The sequence below is a fragment of the Pseudophryne corroboree genome, chromosome 5 (genome assembly GCF_028390025.1).
Source record: "Pseudophryne corroboree isolate aPseCor3 chromosome 5, aPseCor3.hap2, whole genome shotgun sequence".
Lineage (NCBI taxonomy): Eukaryota > Metazoa > Chordata > Amphibia > Anura > Myobatrachidae > Pseudophryne > Pseudophryne corroboree.
The window spans coordinates 283583483-283595898 of record NC_086448.1 but is presented as its reverse complement, the minus strand read 5'-3'; the positions used below and the strand labels follow the sequence as shown (position 1 = coordinate 283595898).

Sequence of the window (12416 nt, the reverse complement as noted above, 5' to 3'; positions counted from 1 at the left end):
TGTTTATTTATGAGTACTTACTCTAAGTTATTCTGCAAATAATAGAGAACTCCGAGTTCGTTTAGTGTTCTGGCATTGTCCGAAGTGTCTTTGCCCAGTGTGAGTTCCTCCAGTTGAAGAGCACGGCGTCTTAATAAGGCAAACCCATACTAGAGAGTAGGGGAGAGATTATAGTGTTAGATATCAGATTCTAGTGTTAAATATACTTGTCTATTGTTAGCACACATTGAACATGCTTTTGGTAATTCATAGTGCGCAATCCTATGCACAATGGGGGTAATTCAGATCGCAGCAGCAAATTTGTTAGCAGTTGGGCAAAACCATGTGCACTGCAGGTGTGGCCGATATAACATGTGCAGAGAGAATTAGATTTGGGTGGGTTATTTTGTTCCTGTGCAGAGTAAATACTGGCTGCTTTATTTGTACACTGCAATTTAGATTTCAGTTTGAACACACCCCACCCAAATCTAACTCTCTCTGCACATGTTATATCTGCCCCACCCCCCTGTAGTGCACATGGTTTTGCCCAACTGCTAACAAATTTGCTGCTGCAATCAACTCTGAATTAGGCCCAATGTCTTAAGGGGCACACACATCAGGGGATAATTGGGGGAATTTCCTGTTCTCCAGATCCCTGTGACTGTGGATTGGGTAAAGCCAACATGTTGGAAATCCTTGATTCGACGATTCCTACCAAAAATTATCAGGATCGCAGAATTTGGGATTTTTAGCATGCTGTTTTTCCCCAATTTCCTGATGGACTGCCCATCATCGATGTCCGCAAATCGGTGTTTCTGATCAGCGATCAGTGTACTGGATCTGTGACGGGGAATTGCATTAGATACTGAATATTATTTAGAGTGCAGCACGTTTTTTTTCAAACACTGTTGCATCTGATGGAAAAGAAAAAAAAGGAATGGAGCTTTTCTTAAAAGGATTTTTTTTTTTTTTAAAGGAATTGTTCAGATTTAAACAGCAGACTCCTCTAAGATTAAATATACAGTGTAGTTTCAATGACTGTAATACATTTTAGTATTACCATGCTCCCTTTTCTTTTTGCAGCCTTCTGTCGGATTCTTAATGCTCTTTTCCTCAGTTGTTCTGCTTGCTCATACCTACAGAACAGAAAGTTTATATAATGAACATAATAAGGACGTCAGGGGAAAAATTATGCTGCACAATGATGTTTCTGCAGGCCTTGTGTACAGTTAGGGCAAGAGAAGGCTTGATGCTAATGTAATGTTATAAACAAAATGGTGCAATGAGCTATTGTTTCCCAAATTAATTTAAATTCTATGCTCTTAATTTTATAAATGTGTATACAAGAACCTTCACTTTGCAATAGTAAATATAAATGCACATACATATATACATGCAATGCATGCAGAGTTGGCCCTAACCAATATGATGTCCTAGGCAAGATTTTGGCTGGTGCCCCCTAGCACCGCCGCTAGTTCTGCAGGAGATGCCTGGCATGAGTCACCTGGCAGCTCTGCTAACGTTTGGCGCCTTTTGTTTATGAAAATGCATCTTATTTGCATTACTATGTGTCTAGGATGCACAAGCAGCTTCTGCTGATTCAAATGATATGCATGCTTATATTCTGTGTGCGACTACGGCTGTATCTGCATACGAAATGCTACATTACAGTGTTTTCCAGGAATACACTGCAACGTAGCATTTCGTATGCAGATACAGCCGCAGTCACACACAGAATATAGGCATGCCGCATATCATTTTAATCAGCAGAAGCTGCTGGTGCCCTTAAGCATACCAAATGCCCTAGGCATTTGCCTAGTTTGCCTATGCTTGAGACCGGTTCTGAATGCATGTACATTTTAAGTGTACATTTTTGGTCAGAGAGAATCATCATTATAAAGACATATTTGCATTACGACTGTTTGCCCTGTCTTACTTGTTCTGCTTCTGATACAACACAGCCAAGGCATTTAGTTCCCAAGCTACTCTCAGGTGCTCGCTGCCATAGGCATTTTCACTTATTTCTAGAGCCTGCTTATAGAGCTGTTCTGCATTCCCAAACTTCTTGGACTGCACATAAACCCCTGCCAGCTGGTGCAGTGACTGGGCCACACTGGGATGATCTGGATCTAGAGCAGTCTCTCGAATCTCCAGGGAACGCTGAAGAGGTGTCACAGCCTACAGAATAAGAAAAGCCTATAATTGGTATAACAGATCATGATTTTACAATAGCATGTAAAAAATGTCAACTATAAATTAAGAAATCAGTTTTCAGTCATTATCCAGCAAGTGGCAAAGTACCATGTGGGATAGGCAGTGGACAAAGTTGCCTTGATTCTCCTAAATACTGAGCTGGCACCTCCGCCGGTACTGTCCGATAAGTGAAGGTACAATTATATGGAAAAGCATTAGTTATTTCTGCATGTTGGCCCTATAGAAGAGGATGCTGATGTTTCCTGCACAGTCTTGCAGTTTGAACGCAAGAATATACAAAACTAAGCATTACAAAAACAAATACATGTTGCCACACAAGAAACATAACTTTGTTTAATCCACTACAAAACCTGTAATAGCTGAAAACAATAATATAAAAGATAACTATTTATGACAATCTGCAAATAACTTGACAACAAGATGAAAGAATGTAATTTATTTCTATAAGCTCTGGTTTTACTGCTTTGTGTCAGTTGTGGTCGTGGGGTGATGGAGGTGCACATGGCAGGATATCCTAATTTTCATCCTTATGCTTACAAATGTTATACTGTGCCACAACATCGGCAAACACAATATTTGTAAATGTTTCTCTGCATGAATGGGTTAATAAGAGGTTGTAAAATGGTAATGATGTATAAATATTCCATAGCAAGTTAGCAACCCATAGCTGTCCCATTATCCCCTAGACAGACATCTAATTACTATGGATTACAGCAATACCCTTTTCAGCAGAAATTCCAGCAGTTACCCGGTATTTGAGTGCCGAGTCGTTTTGCCGGTCTCTGACTGCCCCCCCCCCCCCCCCTTTCACACAGAGAAGCAAATTGCCAGGCCAAGAATTTCTACCCCGTATTTTGCGGATGAAAACGGGTATTTGTCTGCGTGAAAGGGTCAACCTGGGTTGAAATTTCCTGGTAAATTCCTGGGTCGAAGTCCTGGGAATTTCAACCCGGGTTGACCCTTTCACATATAAAAAGGACTCGTGTTTTTTTGGCAAGTTACTGGGTAGAACTGCTTCACACAGGAATTTCATTTTCTGTGAGAAAGGGGTATAAGTCATTGCTATTGGCACACACTTGAAAAAACAGTCAACCATTCATTGTTGATGCTGATATCCCAGCGCCATTGATTACTCACTATCATATTTATCTATGAAGATGACAAATAAATCTTATACAAGACAAGTCACCTGATTGAGGAGACCCAAGTCTTTGAGAAAGCGCCCCAGTGTTTCATACAAGTCTGCCAGGCAAGTCATGCTCTCTTCTCCCTCACAGCTTTTCTCGTACTGCTTTAGCGCATCAATGTATTCTGTGGCCATTGAGATCTTGTCCTTTCCCACAAGTTGCCAGTAACTTAGCAATTCAGCAAAATGGCCCCTAAAAGCAAAGCAATAAAATTTACAAAGGTTGAATTTGACGGACCAATTTGTTTCTTGGACCTACAGTACTATGGAATAATTATCATGCCACAAACATAATAAGATATAACTTATCTATAATATTTATAGTGCAAGACACTGGGGTCCATTTATGAGAGAGTGATAAAACTCGTTGTGAATGATAAAACTCACTGGGAGGAATTCAAATGTTTGAAAAGTCGGTTGGGTGTCTGTTTTTTCCTGTCTATTAGAAAAAACAGACACCCAACTGACTTTTCAAACATTTGAATTCCCCCCACTGAGTATGGTAAATGGTGCTCCAGCCAATCAGCTACCAAGTGTTATTTTTCAAACATATGACAGTTAGGAGCTAATTGGCTGGAGCACCATTTATCATATGCAACGAGTTTTATCATCCCAAAATAAACTTACACACCAGCAATCACTTTGCATCCACTGAACTGTCGCTCTGACAGACGACACATACACTTGAACACACACCTTTTGTAAAGGTTCTGCGATACAAAGAGGTTCATGAGACACCGGTGCAGCTTCTGCTTCTCCCCCTGCTGCTGGAACAGCCACGTTAGCTCATCTGCGCTTCTCCATGTCACTCGGTCTCGACTAGAAATAAAGGCATCACAAATTATATTGGACACTATTCTATAATAGTGATTGAAGTGGTATAATCAAACAATGGGGCAGATGTATTAAGCCTGGAGAAGGGATAAAGAAGTGATAAGTGCAAGGTGATAACGCGCCAGCCAATCAGCTCCAATATGTAAATTGACAGCTAGGAGCTGACTGGCTGGTGCGTGATCACCTTCCACTTATTACTGCTTTATCACTTCTCCAGGATTAATACATCTGCCCCAATATTCTGAACACACAGCTAGTCTGATACCCACAAGAGTATCCACGTAACCAAAAACAAAAGACTCATAGCATGAAGGAGGTTTGGGTACTGCAGAAGGTGAGTGACAGACACCTCTTATACCTCCACCTTCCACTGTTTTTCCTCGTTTGAAGCCAAGCAACTGCTGGCAGCTGTACAAAATAGCCAGTTGGCTGTGTTAACATGGTTGGCTGATAACTCTGCCAGGGTTGGGTATGTTTTACCAGCGGCCAGAATCCCGGTGGTCAGCATCCCGATGTCGGGTACCCCGCCGCAGAATGCCGGTGGGGGGGGGGGGGGGGGTCAGTGCTACGAAGCCCCTTGCAGGCTCGGTGGCGAGCTGCATTCACCAGAGGTTCTATTCCCACTCTATGGGCATAGTCCCTTTTAGTCAGCATGCAGACTGTCGGGTTTGTGGGGCTTCAGGATGTAGGGGGAGGTATTGCGAGACCGCCGGTCCCATAACTACATCCCCTCTGCCATACAGAAGCCACACACACTTACTCCAGCAATAGCTACTTGTTTTTTATCTGGCAACCTAATGTATCAGATGCTTCCCACCATTATTTAAATGTGAACTCATTTGGGCAGGTCCATCTTTACCGTCTGGTTCTTGTCATTGTACGGAATTTCTTTGAATTATGATCCCTTCAATATTCAGCGCTGCATGATATGTCAGCACTTTATAAATAAAAGCTAATAAAATTAATTCTTAACCCTTATTTATGTAACGTACACATATTCCGCATCTTTATCTATTAAGTGTGGACATGCAGTACTACACAGCACTGAATACAGGAGGGATCATAATACATCCAGTAATACCGTGTCTACTTCACAGGGTATTGGTGGACTAGGGGGCCCTCTGGTGGCTGTCAGGGTAACTTTTTAACTAGAGAACAAATTTAAAACTGTTCTTAAAAATATTCCCCTCATTCTGCAATTGACTACAAATTGTTACAGATTTGACTAGTTTACTTTTCCTTAAATGATCAGTAGAATTATATCATAACATGATTATAAATGCAGATTGCGTTTGTGACAGATCACAAAGAAGTGTATAATAAATAGTCCTATATCACAAAACTCAACTGGAAAGACTAAAAGGTCTTAATATGTATAGTTTGGAGCAGAGAATGTAATAGGGGGACATGATAGAAACTTTCAAATATATCAAGTGTTTTAACAAGGTACAGGAGGAGAACATTTTTCAAAGGAAAAGAAGTATTAGAAAACGAGGACATGCACTGAAACTGGAGGAGGTAGATTCGGGGGAAATTTGAGGAAAAATTACTTTATAAAATGTGTAGTGGACAAATGGAATAGCCCCCCATCAAAGGTGGTAGAGGCTATGACAGTAGAGCAATTTAAATATGCATAGGATAGACATAAGGATATTGTTACAAAGAAAAAAGGATCAAATAGGGTTTGAGGTAATAATATTGATAAAAAAGGGGCACACTAGATGGGTCAAGAGGTACTTACCTGCCGTCAAATTCTACGTTTCCAAAAATATGGTTGACAACGGCTAATTCATTATGTGCAATGCTGCAGAGTCTAAATCTAGGAATAAATAATCCATATGCCACACACAAAGTAAAATAGATTTATTTTAGGATACTATACCTTAGTTGTGTGGTAAAGTATTGTATGAGTTTCTCTCTGTACTCAGACACAATATTCTGGCCTCCTTGCATATATTCCAGTCTCACAGCTTCCCATGCCTGGGGACAAAGTGTAGTATAAAATGACTACAATCTTGCTCTCTACAACTGTAGTTAGCAAAATGTGCTTATACCACATCTAGTGTACACTGATAATTTGTTAACGTCACTGATAATTTGTTAACGTCATGCAATCAAAACATTTCAAGCATAGCACCATAGTGTAAACTTGGCTACATCAGCTAGAATCCCTAAGAAAGTGGGTCATGCAAAAAATATGCAGGCATCCCATAGAGACAACCAACCATGTGCTGATAGTACTGGGGCTATTCCCACACCCCTTGAGTGGTGGGTGCTGGTTTAATAAATATGTTTAAATGAAAGAAGTAACATTCCTCTTTCATGGCACACTACAGGTCCCACCTAGCACTGCCATGCCCAATTTAAATGGCTGCAGGGCATGTTAGCTCTTCAAGCACCACAGGGATGACTAAGTAACCTGCCATTAGCATTAGAACCTCTTTAGAGGTATAAATGCATCCTCCCTCATCCTTGCCACATTCCATTCGCAAGTGTGAATGGATCGCGACAACTATTCGCACCCGCTTGCAACTAGACGCGGGTACATACACAACAGTGCATTCCTAATGAAAGCAGGTGCGTACTCATGTGCACTCGCACAGCCGCGGGCACACTAGTCATGGCAATTCGACTGGTGACTGCCGAGGCTAACAACAAGGATGAGGTGGACTTATCTGTAAGAGCGCCATACCTTTCCCAAAGGATCAGAGTGAGTGATAAAGTTATAAATGATGGATGCCTTTGTCTATGGGGTGTGTGTCCTCTCATTTGTAAGATTTTTTACATGAGCTCTAGAGGTGGCAGTGTGCCTTATTTGCAAGAGTATGCTGGCACGTCTGGTTCTCCAAGTGTCGGAGTGACCTAACAGTAATTTAAATTGGGTATCACACAGCTAGCTGGCACCTCTAATGCACCAGGTAAGGTTATTATTCCTTTCATTTAAACATATCTCTGGTATATTCAGCACAGTGTGTAGGTAGTACAAATGCACTGCGTTACCATATATAGGAACAAAATTACATACATGTGCTAAACACAATAATAAACACTGTTCCAATACAAACAAAAGCTATATGGCAAATGTGATATAAACTAATCTACAATATGTTACATATGTGTGTATATTTGGTGCAGTCATAAATAGGGGTGATTGCTATGCAAAATTGAGTATCTTTATTATTATATAAAAGGAATAACTGTTCTATTACCCACAATAAATAAAAGCTGTATGGATATGCACTTTAAAGATCTTATAATAACATATCATATGTCTGTGCAAGTAATGTGAAACAATACGGCTTACTGTCATACAGAACGGAGCACCTTTAACATAAGTGATATACACACATAAAAGGCAGAGAGAACGAGAATAAGCTCCATTTGTCCGTGTATTACATTTTGGTAGACATAACGTAAGGGAGTTTAAGATAAGGAGAGAATTAAGATACGCACAAGCCATCATATAGCTATCTGCCAGAGACAGGAGCATAGGGACATCAATCCCCCTAGCAGCAATAAATAAATACAATTATAGTAGGCACTTTATAAATAACTTGGTTCACCACTTAAGCAAAAATAGAGTGTATTATAGCCAGTGATGCGCACGCTGGAAACACGGAGCTGAATTATAATAGTGGTGACACAATCTTATTACACCTGGGAGCTGTCCAGTCCCAGATATGAATGTATCATTGCAAGATATTTGGCAACTAATATTGTTACATAATTGAAACACTGTTCAATTTCGCTAATGTTTTAAAGATTATAATAAAAGTTATATTTTAGAATTTGTGGTCATCTATCATAATAGATATTTGACTTTAAGAAATTACACAAGTCCGAGTGTGCCCAATATAGGGAATCTTCTTCTTTTTGACTTTCTACATTTATATTATTCCTTGGAGCACCTGCCAATATATAAAAGGTCAAACAACAGACAGAGAGGAGGGGGGTGCAAATCCCCACCCCTAAATTCCCTTCCGCACACTGAAAATTACCTGTAACCATCCCTGAACCTATCTGGTAATAAAATTCAGAGAATTAGTCACAAATGTTTGCAAACACATGTTTAGCTGCTGGCCACGTCACGGCTTCTCCGATACAGCAGTCCTAACCTACATAATAGCAGTGCCCACATAGGGCCATGTAATTTGTCACAGTAGGCCTCATGATAAAGGCTATTACTAAAACACTTCCAGACAGAGAGTTAACTTACCCAGGAGCCACCCCCAGGATCTCCCATTGGCACTACAAGGAACAGCATGCCTTCCAAATGCTGCTCCCATTCAATGCCTCTTGCACACAAGCAGACAAACAATTTGGCAGTTGCTCAATCATACCTGGAGATAATTATATATCAGGTGTGGGCACTGCTATTATGTAGGTTAGGACTGCTGTATCGGAGAAGCCGTGACGTGGCCAGCAGCTAAACATGTGTTTGCAAACATTTGTGACTAATTCTCTGAATTTTATTACCAGATAGGTTCAGGGATGGTTACAGGTAATTTTCAGTGTGCGGAAGGGAATTTAGGGGTGGGGATTTGCACCCCCCTCCTCTCTGTCTGTTGTTTGTCTGTGACCCCTCCCCCTTCCAGCACCTGATATATAATTATCTCCAGGTATGATTGAGCAACTGCCAAATTGTTTGTCTGCCAATATATAAAAGGTACATACCTGCACTATTGAATATAAGAGAAAGGACATACACTACATATGAAAAAAATTTAACAAAAATACTTAACGAAAATAGGCGTCTGTGCGACTCTTCATTCACCCTGTGTCCTCTCATTTGTAATATTTTTTACATGAGCTCTAGAGGTGGCAGTGTGCCTTATTTGCAAGAGTATGCTGGCACGTCTGTTTCTCCAAGTGTCGGAGTGACCTGACAGTAATTTAAATTGGGTATCACACAGCTAGCTGGCACCTGTAATGCACCAGGTAAGGTTATTATTCCTTTCATTTAAACATATTATGAACCCCACACCCATCAGCCAATGCTAAAAGTAAGGTGTTGTTTGTCCCTAGGAGCAGCCCACATGTTTTTTATATTTTGTTTCTTGTGGATCCTATTTCCCTAAGGATTCCAGTCCTGTGCAGATCATTCTGGGGATGGTAGGCACTGTAACATGGAGACCCCTTGCTGAGTGCCCCCCTGTTATAGTGCCCACCAGCCCTGGCCGGTAAAGCCTAGTTATAGTTAATGTAAAATCGGGGGACCCCATGCTCTTTGAGTTTTTCAATACTAAGTAAAAAGATAAACTAACCCTGGTGCAAACTGGGACTTGCGCTCAGGGGCGAATTGGGAACAGAAAGTGGCCTTGGAAAAATTTGTAGAAGTGTCCTCACATGGGCAGCACCAGAGGTATACTGTGTAACCATGGCGGCAGCAACACCCCTCACAAGTCAACAAACAGGCCCCACATGCCCATCAGTCCACCAGGCCCTATGGACAATCTGCCTCTGCTCGTGCTCATCAGCTGTTAGGGATTGTCAACCCAAATAACAAAATACATGTAAAAAAGGAAACCGATGAGATAACCATTATATTAAATTGTACAGATATTGGGATAAAACCATGTATTACTAATTGCAAATGGGATGCAAGAGTAAATTTTACACAATACAGCACTGTCACACGGTGGTCTCCACTTCACACACATCCCCATGCCTGATAACAGTAAAGGAGGTGGGGGTTGAATTATTACTATCCCAATCTTTCGCATACACAGTTCTACAACAGGTTCCATCACTCCCATTTACATCATTTGAAGTACATTTTATAAAAATTTACATTCCTTTTGTTGCCACTATCTATCGCCCATCTGGGCAACCCAAACAATTTCTAGATGATTTTGTCTGCCTGGCTAACTCACTTATTATCCTCTGACATCTCCACCATTATCATGGAAGATTTCAATATTGCTATGGATAGTCCAAAATCTGCTGCTCATGCCTCCAAACTACTCTCTCTAACCTCCTCTCTCGGCTTCTCACAGTGGACTGACTCCTCCACTCATCAGGAGGGCCACTGCCTTGATCTAGTATTCACCAGACTATGCTTAATTTCTGAATTCACTAACATGCCCTTCCCTCTCTCAGATCACAACCTTATCACCTGCATTCTCTCCTTTAATACTTCAAACTCAGTGTCACTGACATCCTCCAATCCTCCTCAAACCCGCAGAAATATTAATGCAATTCATTTTCAAGAACTTTCCACCTCTCTGCAACAACTGCTTTCTCCTATTTCTGCATTCACTTCTCCTGAGATGGCTGTATCACACCTGAACCAGACTCTAGAGATAGCCCTTGACGAAGTGGCTCCAGCTACCCATCACACTCCACGTAGGCCTAGATATCAACCGTGGTACTCTAAATTCACAAGACACCTACAAAAAATAAGAATTTACTTACCGATAATTCTATTTCTCATAGTCCGTAGTGGATGCTGGGGACTCCGTAAGGACCATGGGGAATAGCGGCTCCGCAGGAGACTGGGCACATCTAAAGAAAGCTTTAGGACTATCTGGTGTGCACTGGCTCCTCCCCCTATGACCCTCCTCCAAGCCTCAGTTAGGATACTGTGCCCGGACGAGCGTACACAATAAGGAAGGATTTTGAATCCCGGGTAAGACTCATACCAGCCACACCAATCACACCGTACAACTTGTGATCTGAACCCAGTTAACAGCATGATAACAGAGGAGCCTCTAGAAAAGATGGCTCACTACAGCAATAACCCGATTTTTTGGTAACAATAACTATGTACCAGTATTGCAGACAATCCGCACTTGGGATGGGCGCCCAGCATCCACTACGGACTATGAGAAATAGAATTATCGGTAAGTAAATTCTTATTTTCTCTAACGTCCTAAGTGGATGCTGGGGACTCCGTAAGGACCATGGGGATTATACCAAAGCTCCCAAACGGGCGGGAGAGTGCGGATGACTCTGCAGCACCAAATGAGAGAACTCCAGGTCCTCCTAAGCCAGGATATCAATTTTGTAGAATTTTACAAACGTATTTGCTCCTGACCAAGTAGCTGCTCCTTGTGGAATGGGCTTTTACTGATTTAGTATGCGGCAGTCCAGCCGCAGAATGCGCAAGCTGAATTGTACTACAAATCCAACGAGCAATAGTCTGCTTAGAAGCAGGAGCACCCAGTTTGTTGGGTGCATACAGGATAAATAGCGAGTCAGATTTCCTGACTCCAGCCGTCCTGGAAACATATATTTTCAGGGCCCTGACAACGTCTAGCAACTTGGAGTCCTCCAAGTCCCTAGTAGCCGCAGACACCACAATAGGTTGGTTCAGGTGAAACGCTGAAACCACCTTAGGGAGAAACTGAGGACGAGTCCTCAATTCCGCCCTGTCCGAATGGAACATCAGATAAGGGCTTTTTCAGGATAAAGCCGCCAATTCTGACACGCGCCTGGCCCAGGCCAGGGCCAACAGCATGACCACTTTCCATGTGAGATATTTTAACTCCACAGATTTAAGTGGTTCAAACCAATGTGACTTTTGGAACCCAAAACTACATTGAGATCCCAAAGTGCCACTGGAGGCACAAAAGGAGGCTGTATATGCAGTACCCCTTTTACAAACGTCTGAACTTCAGGGACTGAAGCTAGTTGTTTTTGGAAGAAAATTGACAGGGCCGAAATTTGAACCTTAATGGACCCCAATTTCAGGCCCATAGACACTCCTGTTTGCAGGAAATGTAGGAATCGACCCAGTTGAATTTCCTCCGTCGGGCCTTACTGGCCTCGCACCACGCAACATATTTTCGCCAATTGCGGTGATAATGTTTTTGCGGTTACATCCTTCCTGGCTTTGATCAGGATAGGGATGACTTCATCCGGAATGCCTTTTTTCCTTCAGGATCCGGCGTTCAACCGCCATGCCGTCAAACGCAGCCGCGGTAAGTCTTGGAACAGACAGGGTCCTTGCTGGAGCAGGTCCCTTCTTAGAGGTAGAGGCCACGGATCCTCCGTGAGCATCTCTTGAAGTTCCGGTTACCAAGTCCTTCTTGGCCAATCCGGAGCCACGAATATAGTGCTTACTCCTCTCCATCTTATCAATCTCAGTACCTTGGGTATGAGAGGCAGAGGAGGGAACACATACCCTGACTGGTACACCCACGGTGTTACCAGAGCGTCTACAGCTATTGCCTGAGGGTCCCTGGACCTGGCGCAATACCTG

At 42.1% G+C, this 12416-nt stretch overlaps 1 protein-coding gene across 2 annotated transcripts in view; it reads right to left on the bottom strand.

Annotated features, from left to right (window-relative positions):
• The window catches only part of NPHP3 (nephrocystin 3), a 303001-nt gene that overhangs the window by 22365 nt on the left and 268220 nt on the right, over positions 1-12416 (bottom strand). For both annotated transcript variants that reach the window (XM_063922378.1, XM_063922379.1), the window contains 6 exons: positions 6096-6193; positions 4076-4198; positions 3383-3572; positions 1916-2157; positions 1040-1115; positions 22-149 (listed from right to left, as the gene is read on the bottom strand). In XM_063922378.1, the coding sequence (XP_063778448.1) occupies positions 22-149; positions 1040-1115; positions 1916-2157; positions 3383-3572; positions 4076-4198; positions 6096-6193 (857 nt within the window). The remainder of the gene's footprint in view (positions 1-21; positions 150-1039; positions 1116-1915; positions 2158-3382; positions 3573-4075; positions 4199-6095; positions 6194-12416) is intronic.